Raw genomic sequence first — 17813 nt, forward strand, 5'->3', positions numbered from 1 at the left:
ATATATATATATATATATATATATATATATATATATATATATATATTTATTTATTTATTTCTTTAAACAAATAATGTTACTTCAATTCTCTTTTGAAATTCAAAGTATTTCAAAGTATTAACTGAATTGAATTTCCAGAATTCACAGATGAGAGAAACCCTTACACCTTGTGTGAGAGATATGGGCATTAACATATGTTTACCAATTTAACTTCCCTTTAAATAAGAACAAAAATAGATTTAAACAAAACATGGAAACAATGCCAAATATGTGATGTTCAAACTATATATATATATATATATATATATATATATATATATATATATAAAAATCTTTTTTTTAAATATATATAAACATGCTTATGTTCAACTTTGTCTGACAAACAGCTTTAAATGAATGGGAAACGTGATTAGTATGCATAGCTGTGTGTTTTAGGAAACAGTATAATAATTTATAATGCTGTATATTAGTAAATCAGAGAATTAACATCCCTAACAATGTGATATTTAGGATTAAGAGAGTTTCAAAAAGTAGGACGTTACGTACGAGCAGGGGGCGGAGTCAGCGAATTTTATTGTTTGAGGCCTGAGGGATTGATAGGGGTTTGACCAATAGGATTCATGAGGAAGTCCACACTTACCAATCAGGAGTTAGAGCTGCCTTTCTGTTTGGCATAATTAAAACCACTCCAGCGTGGTTGTGTTGGAAGTGTTTGAAGAGTTTGCCATTAAAATCAGTACGTTGAATGTGGGGGGGAAGGCTTCCACGTCTACTTTTGCAACTTTTAAGGCCGTGAAAAAACACACATCGGCCTGAAAAAGGGAACATAATGAAAGAAGGCATCTGAATGAGCTTTAAAGACGGATGAGTGACTTTTTTTTTTTAAGCTGGAGCTGCTTCCTCGTTCGAGAGAGGGCTGAAATATCTCAACATCCTCACAAAGAAACTTTGCTTTGCTAAGCTGCTAACTCGCCAACGACTCAGAGAACAACAACAAAAAAACTAACACCAGCTTCTGCACAATAAAACGTTTATATTTCGAGCTGAGTGAAGTCAGTTGTTGAATTCACTCTGAGGTTATGGAGAAGTTTGTAACGGTTTACTGGTAACCATCATCATCATCACTACAAGAGGAAGAGTTGGTAAAACTTTAGCCCAGCTACGAGCAGCGGTCATTTTCCATCCCCTGGAGCTGGGAGACCAGTTTTAGGTAGTTTTTGTTGTTTGTTTTACTGGTTTTTCAAGCTGGTTATCGTAAACATGTCTGGCCGAGTTGGAGCTGGACATCCCCGGCCTGCTTCTCTGGGTCCGCAGCCTCTCAAAGCGACTGTTCCCTTCAGGCTGGCCAGCAAACCCAGACCGAACCAGAGGGATGGCAAATCAGGTATGAATCCGGAACACCTGTTTACACTACATGGGAAAAACCAGTTTACAGTCTGCAGTCACTCAGAGGGGTCAGACCCTTCATAGGGCAATAAATTAAGTAATTTTCTCTTAAAATAGGAGAGTTGAAGTTGAATTGAGCAGGTAAGTGAGACACTTTAAATAAATAAAAAAGAAAATACATTTAAAATAAGGAAAAATGAAGTGAAGTCTCCCTTTTCAAGTGCATAATATCAAATAATCTGATTTTAAGGTTAAAAATGCTCCTTCCACTGGGAGATTTACTTATTTATCTACTCAAATTAAGGTTAAATACACTTATTTTAAGACATTTAAACTAATTTTTAGATCATTTTTGTAGTGTGTTATTGGAATCCAAGACAAGACCTTATTATCTTTGTAACATTCAAAAAATATGGATATTTTGATGGTAAAAATTAGAAATGCCAACTTGCCCGAATATATTAAGAAGAATAACAAAAGTGCTTCTATAAAAAATTCATGAAAAACTCATAACCTTTGAGGCTTATTAACCCTTTATCTTTACTTTCTAACTTTTCGATGAGCTTTTTACCTCTTTTTCTTGACTTGTTATTCTTTTTTCAAACTTAATTTACAATTTACAGTAGGTAATATATCATTCAATGGCTCATCTAATTGGTCAAATGCAAAATAAGAAAAACAGCCATGTAACAATATTTTTGCTGAATGGCTGGATATAGATCTTGTGCTTCTAGATCTCACTGAGGGACAGGGGGGTCCATTTCTCAGGGGTATGCAAGTGATCAAAAAACGGTAACTAGCCCTATAAAGGGTTAAAGAAGAGCAACATGAGTTACAATAGTACCCTTTAAAATTAACTCAACTTTCTAAGTTAAATATGTTACTCTTAAAAGTGTTTTATATTTTATCCAAAAGTATTTAAAATGATTTCCCCCCTCCCCCAAAAACAAAACGGTTGTTTTACCTCAAAGCAGATGATACGAATTATTAAAAAAAAGGTTAACTCCAGAAAGTTTGGGGTTTCAAATTCTTTTTTTATAGCACTTATATGTTCTTAAAGATATTATTTAATTTTTAATTAGTCTTATCTGTTATTCTAGATCCCAATATTAAAATAAAACTAAGTTCAACTCTGCATATGGGAGAAAAACCCTTAAACATAACACAGAGCTTAAAACAAAACAATAAAAAGTCTTAAAATAATGTAATGTTATGCAATTTTTTTATGTATTTTTTTACAGGTGATTTTTTTTTTTTCCCAATTTGGATTCGTTTTTCTTTTTCTTTTTTAAAGTTGGTTTATTTTAAAAAAAGCCCTTTTCACGGTCTTTACATTCACTAATATCTGCTATTAATTTGTTTTCTGTCGAATGTTCATATAATACTAGAATCAATATGCTGCATGACTTGTCATTTATTTCAGGTAATCACTAAAAAAAGTTTTTAAAAGCAGCAATCCAGTCTGAGATGCAATCAAATGAAAAATAATCGATTATTAAAATTTTAATTGATGCTGTTAATGTGATTCTTTTTATACTGAACATATAAAGTACTGTAAAATATTAAGTATGTGTTTATAAGTGAAAAGTATGGAAAGTAATATATACACATATATATTGACCAATAATAAGCAAGGGCTGGTTTTCGATAATGAACTTGATGAGAATAAAACAATCCTAGTATCACATTATTTAAATAATAACTGATTTTGATCTAAGCCATAAAACTAATAATTAATGTATTCAATAATATTTAAGTTAAATGCTGATCATGAGATAGATTTGTTGTTTTGGATATGTCCACTTATAAGAGCTGTACTTTATAAGTTAAGCCATTATGTCTGAACTTGTTGCAAAATTGTGCTCATTACTCCTCAAAGAGACAATAAGATGTAATAACTTTGTTTATTTCAATGAATACAATAATTCCTGACGCTAGATAGAATTCATTAAGTGTATTGTCTATTTCTGCCAAATTTGTAGTTGGAAAAAATAAACTGCACCAGCTGAGCTCAGGCATGAGGCGGACGATGTCCCTGGACGCCATCATCGGGACCTACCTGCAGGGACACTGGCCCAAACAGCCTGAAGGCCCTTGCAGTCCTTCCTGTAAAGACAAATCAACCCAGGTCAGATCTGGATGGAAAAAAATGTGGAAATAATCATTTTAATCTGTGAAAGTTTGAAAGGAAGCTTCGCTCCCAGAGGAACAGACAGTCGATGTAGAGTTTTATGTGTTTAAAAATGACTGATCTGCTCGAGTCATGTTTTTATTTATTAAATGTCTTATTACCCTGCAGTTTGTGCAACGAAAGAGTTTGCTTGAAGACGTTGGGTGGGTGCAAGGAAGGGTGGGTGAGAGAGTAAGAGGGAGGGAGTGTCGATGTCTTGCACAGCTATTACAAAGTGTGAACCACAGCCTTGAGAACAGTGACTGAAGTCAGCTGATGAGGCTGTTTTGGCTGCACCCATCCTCTCTGCTCTGTGTGCAGGGACTCGCCACTGCTTTTCGGTTGCCCACATCCTCCACCTTCTGTTTTTTTTTTTCAGTTTCTTTGGCTCTTTTGCTCTTTTTAAAAGCGTGAAAAGATTGTCTGTGGGTGTTAACTGTTTGAATATCACGTCTCAATTAAAGTAAAACCTCCTGATCTTTGTGACTAGATTGATACAGATTAGACCTAGACTAGATATTTGAAAATTGACTCTGGGGAGATTTTGAATAGAATCTGAATATATGATGATAGCTAGAACCTGTGTAAGGTTACATAAAGATCTTTTTTTGTTTATTTTTCTTTAGACCCCAGACTCATGGGTGGAGAAGTCCCAAAGAAGGCGAGCTAGCTACGGCAGCAGCCACAAACGCTCAGCATCATGGGGCAGTACTGAGCATCTGCGAGAGGTCAGTTTTCACCTTTACTGTCCGACAGACTTTCTAATATTTAATTTTCTAATTATTCATGCCCACCAACCCCTAAAACAACAAAAAAAAGCACTCCTTTTTACTTTACTGAGCAATGATCTCATCTGCTGCTAGGGAACTTCCTGTTTTCTGATTTCCACTTATACCTCAGCTCTCTCCATATCTGAATCATCACCTACACACTACTGGCATCTAGTTTCAATATATTTAAAAATGTTCTTTTCAACCTACTATTCATGCATCAATCAAGTTACTAATGCTGTATGTATGCATAAATCTGATTGGTGGAAACCTGTGTTGTTTTGCAGATCGCTAAACTAAAACAACAGCTGCAGCAGGGGAGCAAGCCTGCAGCCTCTGGGGTGCATGACAGAGATTGTCAGTGTTATAATCCTCATGGGAGCTGTAGCCTAGGAGCAACTCAGGTACTTAAGCGCTATCCTTACCAAACAAACACAGTGACCCATAGAGAGTTTATAACCTTCTACCATGGCTGCTTGTTTCCAGACTTATATTGCTGATGGCTAATAAATAAGTTAGCTGTGCAACTATTTACAGGAAGTGAATGAAATAAAACACTGAAGCAACAGGAAGGACACTACATCACATGTGCTTCTGCTCCTTCTCCTAAAACTAATCAATAGTTCTGCTTTTGTGCGCAGCTGGTCATTTAATCTTGTAAAATGCACGCCTTATTTATTTTTTTTTAGGTCTGTGACCACGGTGGAGAAAATCCTCATAGTGTATTGAGGTCAATTTTGAGCCACATGTCTGTATTGATTCTGAAACACATCACAGCTCTTTATGATGGTAGTCGGCCATTTAAAGCACAGCACTTGTTGGTGCGGGAGAAAAGCTATTTACACGATTTCTATCTGCACACCACATTTATTTTTAAACCGCAATCAAACCACGATATGGGCCGAGATATCAACAAGTATTAGAACAGAAAGGAAATGAGCTAACATGAGCCTAGCACCTCCTCAAACACCTTCCTGTCCAAAGATTCTCAGCAGTGTTATTTGCTTTTCTTTTACTAACACCTTTTTTTTGGGGGGGGGGTCAATCTGCTGACTCAGTTAATCCGTTTTGCCGTTGCATAATGTTGTTTTATTCTCTAAGGCTCTTGGTATCAGTTACTGTTCTCTAAGGTTTTTTTGTCATTAAACCTTTTTAGATCATAGTTCAGAAATAAATGTGCAGAGAGGCCTGTTTTGGATCATAGTTTTCTTCTCAGCATCCATAGCAGTTGTAATCACTGTGGAATCGGGAGGGTGTGGCTGACAATCCAGCCTTGACTTTCAGGGAATTTTCTCAGAGTTCAGCTTTGTGTCATGATCTAAGTCCTGGTGCATGCTGCCAAAATCTATTTAATGATTCAAATACATGTCAATTCAGATCATTTGATGACCCTACTCCAATGCTGCTGTCTGTAAAAATGTCCCATTCATTCTGAAATCCCTTGGTACTTTTTAACAGTTCACAATCGTTTCTGCTTCACAACTCTTTGTGATGGATTCTAGTTAGATAGTGAGCTGAAATAAATCCTTATTCCATATTTAAGCCTTCAGAGGTGATCTTCAGTATTGATGTGAAATATTAAGGCTTGTCTCCTGTTTCTTTGTGTTAAACCTTTGACCTTCTTGATTTTTGGATGTTTATAATGAGAGAACAAACATTATGGAGTGTTTTTTGTTGTTTTATTAAAGAATATTTTAGGGCTGAAACAATTAATCAGATTAATCGTGATTTATCGATTATTTAAATAATTACCAACAAAAAAACATGCCTTTAGCTGACCTACCTAGAGCAGTTATTATATTGAGATTGTAAAAATTTTACATTTAAGAGAAAAGAAAAAAATTATTTCTCTCAATATGTTCTATCCAGAACCCCTCAGGTGGAAAAATTTCACCTGGTTTAATTTCATAAAAATTATTCTTTAAGGAACCTTTGGCTAGCCAATTATTAAGCGATAAATCAAAAAAATGATTAACAGATTATTCGATTTGCAAAATAATTGTTAGTTGCAGCCCTAGAATATTTATCTTTATACTAACAACAAAAAAGCCAAACTAGTATTGCTATCAAAAATAACTGGTCTTCTGTATACTGTAACTCGGTCTGTTCCAATGCTTTTAAGGAGTTTTGTCTCACTCTTCTCTATAACACGGCTACATTTAACTTCCTTAATGCAGAAAGACATGAGTTGCTTGTCATTTTTAATGATCCAGTTCTTAGCTTCAGCTAGCCTCATGTCTAATGGCAGAAAAAACTCTCTTTTGGAATGTTGCATCAGCTACGAACTCCAGTCCCTGTTTAGGGACTCCGTCCTGATCCCTGTCAAAAAAGTAATTTTAAGTGAACTTATACTTTTAGATAATGTTCAACACCACCTCCTTACCCAAGCTCATAAATAAATTTCTTAGAAGATTTAAAAACCTCTTTTAAGAGAAGCCTTTATTTTCACCTTTGCAAGTTTAGAAGCTAAAATCAGATGAATATTTTGGTTCCTCAGACGCAGCCTGTGCCCATCCCAGTGTCTCCGCTCTCTACCCTCGTCCCCCGACTGCGCTGCAGTGTGGAGGGCCTCAACCAGGAGCTGGAGGGCATGTTCATCAGCCAGTCTCCACCTCCGCAGCATAAGGTGAGCGTTTCCTGAGATCCACAGAAAAGGTTCATGATGATAAGCTGGGTTTTCTCTGACTCTTTCTCCTCAGCTAAAGAACAGAGGTGTCTGATGTACAGTATGTCGTTTTCTATGCTAACAGCTACTTGAAGTCCCAGACGGTCACCGTGCTCCCATCCCTCTGCACAGCTGCAGCAGCGGTTCACAGAGCGACTGTGCCACCACACCTTTGTCCTCATCCTCCTGCTGCTCATCCCCTTCCTCCTCACCTCAACCTTACTCTCTAGATGCTCCTCTGGACCCTCACCAAGGCTAGTTTATTGATGTCACTTTATACAGTCTCTGTATGATTCTTAAAAACTTAGCACACAAAATACATTATTTGCAGCTTTCTTCTATTAAAAGATGTTTTTGTTCTTTGTTTCAGGTTCAGCAGAGAAATGTCTAGTGTCTCCAGTGACCTCCCAAAGTGAGGCTGAGCTGCCTCTGCCACCACAAATCTCCACCTCTCCAGGACTCAACAAAAGTTTCTGCTTCCAGAGAGAGCCTCCAGAGGGCTGCGAGAAGGTCCGAGTCTGGGAGGAGTTCAGGTACTTTCTTCTCATTTTGCTCTCTGTCCAGGTGGAGCTTTATATCGTCCAGATGGTTTTTAATGTTGGCATAACAGTTAATGTTTTATACAAACAGTTCAAAAAGCCGAATTTAGAGGTTTTTGACACTTTGGGTCTTGAATGATCAAATTATTCTTTTTCAGGAAAGATAAGACACATTTTCTTAGTTTGCCAATTTAAATAACCTCCCAAAAGGTGAATCTTAGCTACCGGTAATTGATATTTATTCCATATCTCCCATCTGAAAATGTTGTTTTTTCATTGAGATTGAAACCATGAATATCTGCAATCCACCCAATCACTATGTTAAAGGATTTTTTTTTTTTTTTTTTTTTTAAGATTTTAACTAGTTCAATTAACACGTTTTTTATTAGGAATCATTGACAGTTAAAAGTTTCAATCTTTTTAACTTCAGAATATTTGTCAGGTTATCTTTTTGTTTTCTTCAGTATGAATACTGAGATGAAACATGTTTGATCTTTTTATGAATTTTCTGAAGCTGCAGTTTCATGTTGGTCTTTATTTTTATTTTTTTTCTTAATGTGTATCAGAAGCTAAACTCATTGCTTCCTGTTTAAAGTGAAAATATAAAGTGTCTCTGCCAGGCACGTTGGACATACTTTTTGTTTTATTGGAACCTGTGGTCATTCATACATTCTTGAATCCAAATAGTTTGACTAAATTTGAATTTCTTCTGTAGTATTCCACTTCAGCACAAACAGGCCCTGGTCTCCTCCTGCCCCGATCCCAACAAGGTGAACTTCACCCCCCATGGAGGCTCAGCCTTCTGTCCTGTCAGCCTCCTGAAGCCCCTGTTTCCTTCCATGGACATGTTGATCCGCAGCCTCACAGTCTCTCCCGTCGGAAACTGTTCAAGCCAAGGATTGAGCTCCTGCCAGACTGCTTCGTCTGGGAACCGGGCTTCCTCTCCTGATCCGCCCGCAGCCTCCACTGTCCTGGGTGACGGTTCGGGAGAAGGCCTCGCCTTCTAAACGTAGCTGCAGCTCTTTTCTGTGAAAATGACCATGCAAATGTTTAACTGGATGAGGAAAGGCATGTTTTTAATGCTCTTTCGGGGAGGGAGGTTTCTTATTTTAAAATTATTTGACATTACTAACATTGTTATTCAACGGGGAGTTGAACAAGTATGCAGTGAGTTTCAGTAGTGTAACCCTCCTGGTAAGATTTAAGGTTTTGTTATGTAAAAACAGAGGCCATGATGCAGAGTTTAAAAACATTTTCTCTCTCTAATGTGGTAAATATCATACACAGTTCAGCTCAAACCAAACCTGTTGTGGGGGCGGGGGGTTGAAGTCGCAGGAACCTGTTTGAATAAGTGTGCACATTATACTGACAGTTTGAAGCAGTTTTGGATTCAACCACAGATTTTTCTTTTCTTAGGGCGGAGGCTATTTTCTAAACATGTCACATATTTATATGACAACTATTTGGCCACTCTACTAGGAAAGAAATGTCTCCAATTCAGTCAGATTAAGTCCTCTCCTCAAGCTTTACCGATTATTTTTAGCCAGATCCAGTTCTGGACTTTAGGTCTTTGTCATTTGAAAACTCAAACTTTTCTCTCTTCTAATTCTTTTCTTGACTTATGAATGCAAAGTCGATCCAAAAATGATTAATGTCCCTGGCTGACTCTGATTTCAAGTCTCCACATAAAACCAAGTTGCTTTTTTTAATGAGACAAATAAAAATAAAATTAAAATAATCTGAAAGGATTTTATGTAAATAAATTATTGGTGTCCATTTACTGGAGATTGTATATAAAATATACGAGCTTCTCAAAAATCATTGGAAAATCTTTATTGCTATTATTGTTGATCAGTACCTTGGTGTTGGAGGGCCTCCTGGCCATCACCCTAATCCACAGCTCCTCCACAGAGTAAAATCTGTATTTCTCTTCTGCCTTTTCTTAACATTCATATTACATCAATTTAGAATATATATTTTAGTATATTTAAAAGATCGCTTTAACTTAGGAGCTTTATTTTCAAAAATCCTGAAGTTTTTTGATAAAAATACTTTGTCACTGTTAACCAGATAGTAGCTTCCCTAATCAGTTTCCATTTAGTGTTTTTGACATATTTTGGGACATTTTCTGAAATGTTTCCTAATTTATTGCTATAAATCCTGTTTCTTAACCTTCTGATTACCAGCTTTGTGCAGTCAGATCCTTTTCTTGGTAATAAATGGACGTCAATATCAGGAAATTCCCACCAAGAGCAGAACTGTATGTGAGGTTTAAACAGATTCGCTGGATTTGATGCTGGATTTTAAACTCAAAGACTGAAAGCTGTAATTAAACCAAATATGCTACAACTTTGTATTAGTTTAGAAGAGTGCACACTTATTGATCTAGGTTATAGTTCTTTTTTTTTCTTCCCTCCAACAAATAGTTTTTCTTTTTCAAAGTTAAACTGCGTGGATTATGTTACATTAAAAGTGGGGAGAAATGGAGCAAATTATCAGAAATTTCAGTTTTTTTCATAACAAAAACCTGACATTTTAACCGGGATATGTACACTTGAGATCCATTGTAACGAAAAGAAAATACTTTATAAGCTACAGTTTTTCTTCCCATGAACTGCTCCCATTGAAATTTGATTTATTGACCGAAAATACTGGAAATGAAGCCTTGATCTTTAGGCTTTGTTGGATAATTAGTCACTCATTTCCTGCATAGATTCCCCTTTTTTCCCCCCAAAGAATATGTTGTTTCCTGATTTCTGTCCAAACCGGAGAGTAGCTCTCATGAAAACACCGACCTGTTGTTAAAAGGAGTTTTCTTGCTTTTTAAGTATTCAAATATATTTAAGTGTAACTCTGTGTTGCACCTGTTGCTAGTGCATGACAAATCAGCCGGTAATCTTTGCTTGATTCAAGAGAAGACAATGAAGTCGAGTTTTCTTTTTTTTTATGATAGACTGAAGGGAAATTTACGTTAGATCTGGAAACATTTATGCCAAATAACTTCAGGCCATGCGTTCTTGTTTTACAGTTTATGTAAAAGAAAAAAAAATATGAGTTAGTTGATAAAAACATTATTTTTTCATTTTCTAGATGTATTATTATTGATGCTATGTTGATAGTTTTGATGTTCCAAAGCCTAGTTGACTACCTAACCAGTTTTAGTGGTATAGATGTCTCTTTAATGTTTGCTCAGTTATGTTTTTGTTCTGCCAAGCTGACAAGTCGATCAACTAGTTTTATTTCTGGTAGACATGTTTGCACAAATTGAACTGCTACCTTTTGAGTTGCAATTGTTTTGTTGTTTGTTTTTTACATATTACATTTGTTTGCATTTCTTTCTGATGATAGTAAAGTGTGTTTTTTATTTCGTTATTAGTTACCTGCAGCATAAGCTAAAAAAAAAAATGAACTTCTGTTATTTGTAGTTTTGTTCTGTTGGTGTTTCATCATCGGGTGGAGTTTTATGCACTTCCAGGAGAGGATTTTCCCCCCTTCACTTGTTTTTTGATGTGCTGTCTTATAGATTTGTGCGTTTGTGTGAGAGAGAGGATGGGGATTGAAAGTTGATTGATCTGACCAACCTGTTATTTCAGCGTATTTTACAAACCTGTTTTCCATCATACAAAATGTTTATTTCGTCTTTTTGGATGTTGGGAATGTGCTGTTCTCTCAGGTTTGGTCCACATAAATATATTGTGACAATAAACCTTATGTGTCATTTCTCTAATTGCTTTTGACCTCCTTTATATATTAATGTAAAATTGAGACTGGTATATTTGCATGAAGAAAAGTTTAGCAGGAGGTTTAGACAAACTGACTCATTGCTGCCCTCTGCTGGCATGTGCTCAATTTGAGCAGTGAAATTGCGATTTAAATGCCATTTCATAATTCCTTCTTCTCTTGTCTACTAAATGCGTTTTTTAACTGTTTGTTTTTCCACAGTTTTAAAAGTGATGTGTAAAGGCAATCCAGTTTTGCATTTCCAGCTTTCTGACTAAATGTTTTGGTTTTCATAAAAAAAAGTGAAAGAAGACAAGTTTATTTGTATAGCAAAATTTGAGATTAAAGTCAGAATTCTGACAAGGACAAAATTCTTTACAAGGACAATTCAAAGTGCTTTACATTTTTCTCACAATTTTGACTTTAATCTCCGAATTTCGGATCTTAATGTAGATGTGCACCATGAAGGAAGAGATGCAGGAGCACACAGCTTCACTGACAAAGATGTGAGTTGTTTGGGCGGGCCAGTAACACATTGGTGGAAAAAGATTGAATTAGGCGATTTTAATTTAGGGGACACGAGGGTTCCCCTGTGATGCTATTTCATTAATGGAAGAGCAGAAGGTGATTAAAACAAGAGAGCTAGTTTAGTCTCTAAAACAAACACGGGTTGATGCTAACATGTTTGTTAGCTGTCAGAATTCAGTCAGAATTCTGAGATTAAAGTCATAATTCTGAGAAAAAAGGAAGAATTCTGAGATTAAAATCAGAATTCGGAGAAAAAGGCAGAATTTTGAGATTAAGGTCAGAATTGTGAGATAAGAATTTTGAGAAAAAAGTCAGAATTCTGAGATTAAAATCAGAATTCTGAGATTAAAATCAGAATTCAGAGAAAAAGTCAGAATTTTGAGATTTAAGTCAGAATTCTGAGAAAAAAAGTCAGAATTCTGAGATTAAAATCAGAATTCTAAGAAAAAGGGCAGAATTCTCAGAAAAAAGTCAGAATTATGAGAAAAAAAGGCAGAATTCTGAGATTAAAATCAGAATTCGGAGAAAAGGGCAGAATTTTGAGATTAAAGTCAGAATTGTGAGAAAAAAAGTCAGAATTCTGAGATTAAAATCAGAATTCTAAGAAAAAGGGCAGAATTCTGAGAAAAAAGTCAGAATTCTGAGAAAAAAGGCAGAATTTTGAGATTAAAATCAGAATTCTAAAAAAGAATTTTTTTCTCATATTATACTGAAATAAAATTTAAAAACCGGTTAATTTATTAAATTTTTCCAGTGGCCCTCATCCTCTTCCGTAGCACTGTGCCGCTGTAATGCTGGGGTTCGTGTATCAGGCTGGGATTGGCTGACTGCAGAGGAGGGGGTGTGGGGCTCTGCAGCGTTCCTTCAGGCCTGCAGAAAAACAACCGCAGCAGCGCTCCGCGCCTGTCCGCACATTTTTATAAACCAGCTGGTTGCTACAAGACCCCTCAACCATGTCCATGTTCTCGGTCGTCGCGAAGCAAGTCAAGACTCACCCATCTGTAAGTCTCAAACAATAGGAATTTTTTTTTTTTTTTAAACATTTGATCCTATTTGACATTGAAGCCATTCATCGCGGTGCGCTTTGGGGAGGAGGCGCGCCCCCGATTACTAAAATGCCCCAAATTACAGACCAAAGGACGATCACTTAATAAATGGCAGATAAAAAGATTTTTATTCTTCTGAATGAAACGTTTTTTTTTTATTATTCCCTTAAATCTGACAGAAATCTATTCATTTCTATTAAATTCCTCAAAAAACAAATAGTTTAAATAAGAAAGGGTTATTAAAACCCTAACGCACCTAAACTGGTTTTGTTTCTAGTGTTTTATTAATGTAAAAGCATCCTAATTGGATAGATTATTTTTTTTTTTTTTTTTTTTTTTGTGCGCGTTTATTCCCTTTCACCTGCTCGGATTGGCTGCGCTTCACATTGAGGAGCTTCACCAGATTTATGATTCTAGATATTCTACAGAGGAAATGTCCAAATGAGGGGATTATCTCTGCAGCCATGAATGCAAGTCGACAAAGCACGTATGATTTCCATACAGGGCAGAGTGAAGTCTATTTTTCCAAGGACGACGGGGTGAAACAGTCTGCTTTACGGCAGGGATCATATAAATAGACCACTGATATGTTTATGTGCTCTGCTGGTCTGTGACTCACTGAAATGCCAGTTTGTTTAGCTGGTTTCAACATCCTATTGCAAGAAAAGAGACCGTTATTTCCCTATGACTAACCAATGAAAAAAAAAGATCTCAACCAGGAAATGTAATTCACTTAATCTCAAAAGAATCCACATTTTTAATGAACCGCCCGGTTTATTGGGGGTGAAAAACAAAATAGCCATGACAAATCATTTTAAACCCTTCCTATCATGAAATAGATCAATTGTTGGGGTGGAAAATGTGCCTCCGATAATGGAAAACCCAATCTCTGATTAAAAATGTTTGGGTTTGTTTTTCCTGTTAGTGAAAACATCCAGTAGCTATTATAACTATTATGGAGTAGAAATATTTATTGGAATAAATAAACCTTTTCACAATGAAACATGGTAGGAGCAGTATTATGATCTGGGATTTTATTATTCTGCATAAGGGCGGACTGATATAGGTGAGTTCTATAGATTATAATCTAAAAATGCAATAAGTACTGAAGGCAGTAAACTGATATAATGTTTTATTATTAATTGTACAGTCTAAGCAATATTAAAGTTTAAACAATTATTCATCACTTTATTATATTTTTAACGTAATTTAAAGCTGGTGTTTGACTGAAAACCACTGTATATATGAAACGTCATTGATTTATTTCCCAGCAACTGTTTTATTATCCATTTTTCAAAGTCAGAGTTAGTAATTGTTATTAAGTGTATGAACATTATTTGCTTTGTTTTAATACCATGTCTCCTTCTGGCTTCCAGTTGATCCCCCTCTTCATCTTCATCGGTGGTGGGGCCACGATGAGCATGCTGTACTTGGCCAGACTGGCTATTAAAAATCCCGACGTCTGGTAAGTATCTGAGAGCAAGACTGAAGCTCACATCTTGTTTTTTTTTTTTCCTTTTTCCCTTTAATCAGCATATATTAATCTCTACAATATGTCATCCTCAGTTGGGATCGTAAAAATAATCCCGAACCCTGGAACAAGCTGGAGCCTAATCAGCAGTACAAAGTAAGAGCTGCAGCATGCATACAAACCCATAAAGGGTTAATCATTATTACATCTTTAATGCAGCTTAAAACACCAGCTGTGACTTTGCTCTTATCAAGCATCAAAGTCCACATTGCCTTCCTCACCCTGATCGTGTGTATTTCTCCCCCTTTTTCTTGCCCTGTGTTCATTTTTTTCAGTTTTTCAAAGTCAACATGGATTACTCCAAACTGAAGAAGGAAGGACCAGATTTCTAAGATGGGAGTCCTCACAGCTGTGTCCGGAGATCATGCACTTTCTGTCCAATCGCAGACCCTTAAAAGACCCAGTTCAGTTTGAATTTTGGTCATTTAACAGTTAATTATCAGCAGGAAAGGGGGAAGGGATCATAAACCTATAGAATTCATTGGTGAATTCTTCTTTTTATTTTACTTTTATGTGTTGTAAATTATTAAAACTCTTAAAACTTTTGTCCTCAGAGAATATTTTTGTATGTAATCGAAGAATAATCACAACAGCTGCCGAACCTTTACATTCAAACATCCTTTCACTTCAGCTTTAATCTCTCTACTACAGAAAATAAGCTCATGTTGTTTTGGATTGAACAGTAGCAGTATGGGCAATGTACCATATTACCCTATCAAAAAGTATGCCACCTTCTATTGAAAATTATTGCAAGGCAGACCTTATGTAACCAATCCTCCCAGTTTGCAATACCCAGCATGGATCTAAGACACACCTAATCACCATTACGTTTTAAATAATGCATTTTCATTATTAACTGGGATGAAGCAAGCGTACAGCAAAGCAAACAGCTTTTGCTGAGTCTATAAGCAGCAAATGTGCACAGAAACAAATCAGATAGAAATATAAATCATGCAGGAATCTAATCTTGATTTACAAGCTGAAGCTGATAATTAGTGGGGTTATATTGTGTTTTAGTTCCACTGCCATCTATGCTGACATCCATCATGAGTCTAACCCTTTAAAAAAAACTTGAATGCTTTGGAATCTGTTTGCTTTTTAAACACATTGTATTTGGGTAAATACTGCATCAGGAATAAATACTTAATCACTTAGCAGTGCCTAAGTGTCAATCTGAAATGGCTTTTTATATTAAAAAACACATTACCGTATGTTTATATACTATCTTTAAGAAAAAGCTGCTGCCTTAGGGTTGGTGGGAAAAAAAAGCTTAAAAACAATTATTTACTGGTTTAATGATATTTAACTGTCAGCATGTCTGGAATATTTTTCTTAATAATAACATTTAGAATTTAATAAAAAAAAAAAAATAGAAAAAGACCAAAGAGTGAGAAAAATAACAGCAAAATCTATAAAAGATGTCAAACATTAAAAATTATTTAAAAAAAAACTTTTTTTTTAATCTGATTTAAAAAGTTAACAGTTATATGATGAATAAATGTAATACTATGAGGAAAATGTTTCAAGAGCACAGTGAGATAATCAGGCATCTGAAACCTTCAGATTGGTTATATTGATTTTTCATTTCTTTTCTTTACAAGATGTAATTCCAACCATTTAAGGCTAAAAAGACAAAAGTAATTCTTTGAAAAACGTGAAATCCTTTGATCTGTACTCCGTGAATTTCATTTCTGGAGCGGTTTCTCCAACAAGTCGGACTGTCACTGCCTCTGCTTTCATACTAATATTTACATTTCAGCAGTTTAGGCTACTTCACCAAAGAGCTGCCAGTACAGTAGGAGCCACAGAGGTTACTTTAATACTTTAAATTCAAACTCTGATTAATCACAAGCATATAAATACTATTCCGGGTTGTTTTTAATTATCAAAACAGTTAAGAGAATTACTATCACTCCAAAGTGGGGAAAGACTTCACTGTTTTAAGAAAAATCATGAGACGGACAATCATCTTCTATCTGGGGTTTGCAGAACAGAATACTGTTCATTCAATATCAATATCATTCACTGTGTCTTTTATAAATAAAGATCTGGAAGATTAGAAGAAATAGAGAATTGTCTCTAGAATCAGCTTCTGTCGTATCAGGCAGACATTCTCTGCATGAGGCTGCACAGGACCTCAAATAATATTCACCCTCTGTTTGACACAATATGAAAAATAGGTTAAAGAATGATCGTTACACAGGGGAAGGTTTTCTTACCTTTTATAGACATGTCCTGCTTGGAGGAGACTCCAGCGACTTTGACTTTTTGTTCCACAACGTACAAACATTAAGCATCGGAAAATTCAATTCAAAAATTCTTTATTGATTCCAAAGGGAAGTTAGTGTTTGAAGCAACTCGCTGCAAACATCAGCTTCCTTTTGTTGCACAGATAAACACCAAGGATTTATGCTCCTCCACCACCTCCACTTCTCCCTTGATTGTATTAGGGTTTGACTTGTTCCTGATTCTTCTGAAATCTACAATCATCTCCTTTCTTTGGTCACAGTTAGTTTCTACACCGTTTCACAAAGGGGTCCACCGGCTCCCTGTACTCAGCTTCTTATTCATCTGTGATGCACCCAACAACTGCAGTCATCCAAGTATTTCATGACATGACAGGAATCTGCTGCAGTGAACTTTAGAGGTGTACAGACTAAAGATTAGTGTCAAAAGTATCGTCCCCTGTGCTGCTCCTGTGCTGCTGACTACTTGATTTGACGGCTGACCCTTCAGTCTAACAAATTCTGGTCTGTTTTTCAGGTAGTCTTTGATCCAAGAGATTGCTGATGCCTCTACCTGAGTCTGCCAGAGTTTCTCACAAAGTAAAGCAGGTTGAATTGTGTTAAATGCATTGGAGAAAGCAAATAACATGATTCTAACAGCGCTGTCTGCCTTGTCTAAATGACAGTGGGTTTGTAGAAGCAGGTGTATGAAGGCATCTTCAACTCTAAACTCTACGACGATAAGCAAACTAAAGTTTTAACTCAATGTTTATTTTAAGCAGGACCTTGCTCAACATTTTTTGATCTGCTTGATATCACAAATAAATAAAAAACTAAATAAATCACCTATAAATGGCCAAACTAAATAAATATCCACCTGAAGGCTATCTGAGCAGGAGTTAACGGCTGTGAGTGAAATAAAAGGGGTAGCAGTTCTTATTAAATGCCGCTCTTAAAACTCAGATTATGTCCTTTTACATCTGAAATTAAGTCTTTTATTATTATTTTTAATCAAAAATCGTAAAAATCCAGGAGCAGGAATTTATCTAAAAATACTTTCTTTATTTCTACAAAAAAAAAAAAGTGAAATCATACAACAGGAAAAAAACTCTAGAATTACTGGGGTAAAGAGAAAAATGAGACAAGAAAATTTTGTAGACTAGACGTTTTTTATTAGAAATAAAACAATAATTATTTAGGATACAGATGATGAGATTAATAATTATATTTATT

The 17813-nt window shown here is 35.7% G+C and overlaps 2 protein-coding genes across 2 annotated transcripts; both read left to right on the forward strand.

The window, feature by feature from the left end:
• The first annotated feature begins 709 nt into the window (after window positions 1–709).
• Window positions 710–11081, forward strand: LOC107085596 (protein FAM117A-like). Its single transcript, XM_015376030.1, has 8 exons — window positions 710–1384; window positions 3369–3514; window positions 4183–4284; window positions 4614–4730; window positions 6824–6952; window positions 7077–7245; window positions 7362–7524; window positions 8246–11081. Exons 1-8 carry the CDS (start codon window positions 1261–1263, stop codon window positions 8535–8537), a joined length of 1242 nt encoding a protein of 413 aa, XP_015231516.1. The 5' UTR covers window positions 710–1260; the 3' UTR covers window positions 8538–11081.
• Window positions 11082–12620: 1539 nt separating this feature from the next.
• ndufa4 (NDUFA4, mitochondrial complex associated) lies at window positions 12621–14900 on the forward strand. The gene is made up of 4 exons (XM_015375968.1): window positions 12621–12779; window positions 14201–14289; window positions 14391–14451; window positions 14631–14900. The coding sequence occupies exons 1-4, from the start codon at window positions 12732–12734 to the stop codon at window positions 14685–14687; spliced, it is 255 nt and encodes an 84-aa protein (XP_015231454.1). The 5' UTR covers window positions 12621–12731; the 3' UTR covers window positions 14688–14900.
• The last annotated feature ends 2913 nt before the right edge of the window (window positions 14901–17813 follow it).

This window comes from Cyprinodon variegatus, unplaced genomic scaffold (genome assembly GCF_000732505.1).
Source record: "Cyprinodon variegatus isolate N-32 unplaced genomic scaffold, C_variegatus-1.0 Scaffold128, whole genome shotgun sequence".
In the NCBI taxonomy this organism is placed as follows: domain Eukaryota; kingdom Metazoa; phylum Chordata; class Actinopteri; order Cyprinodontiformes; family Cyprinodontidae; genus Cyprinodon; species Cyprinodon variegatus.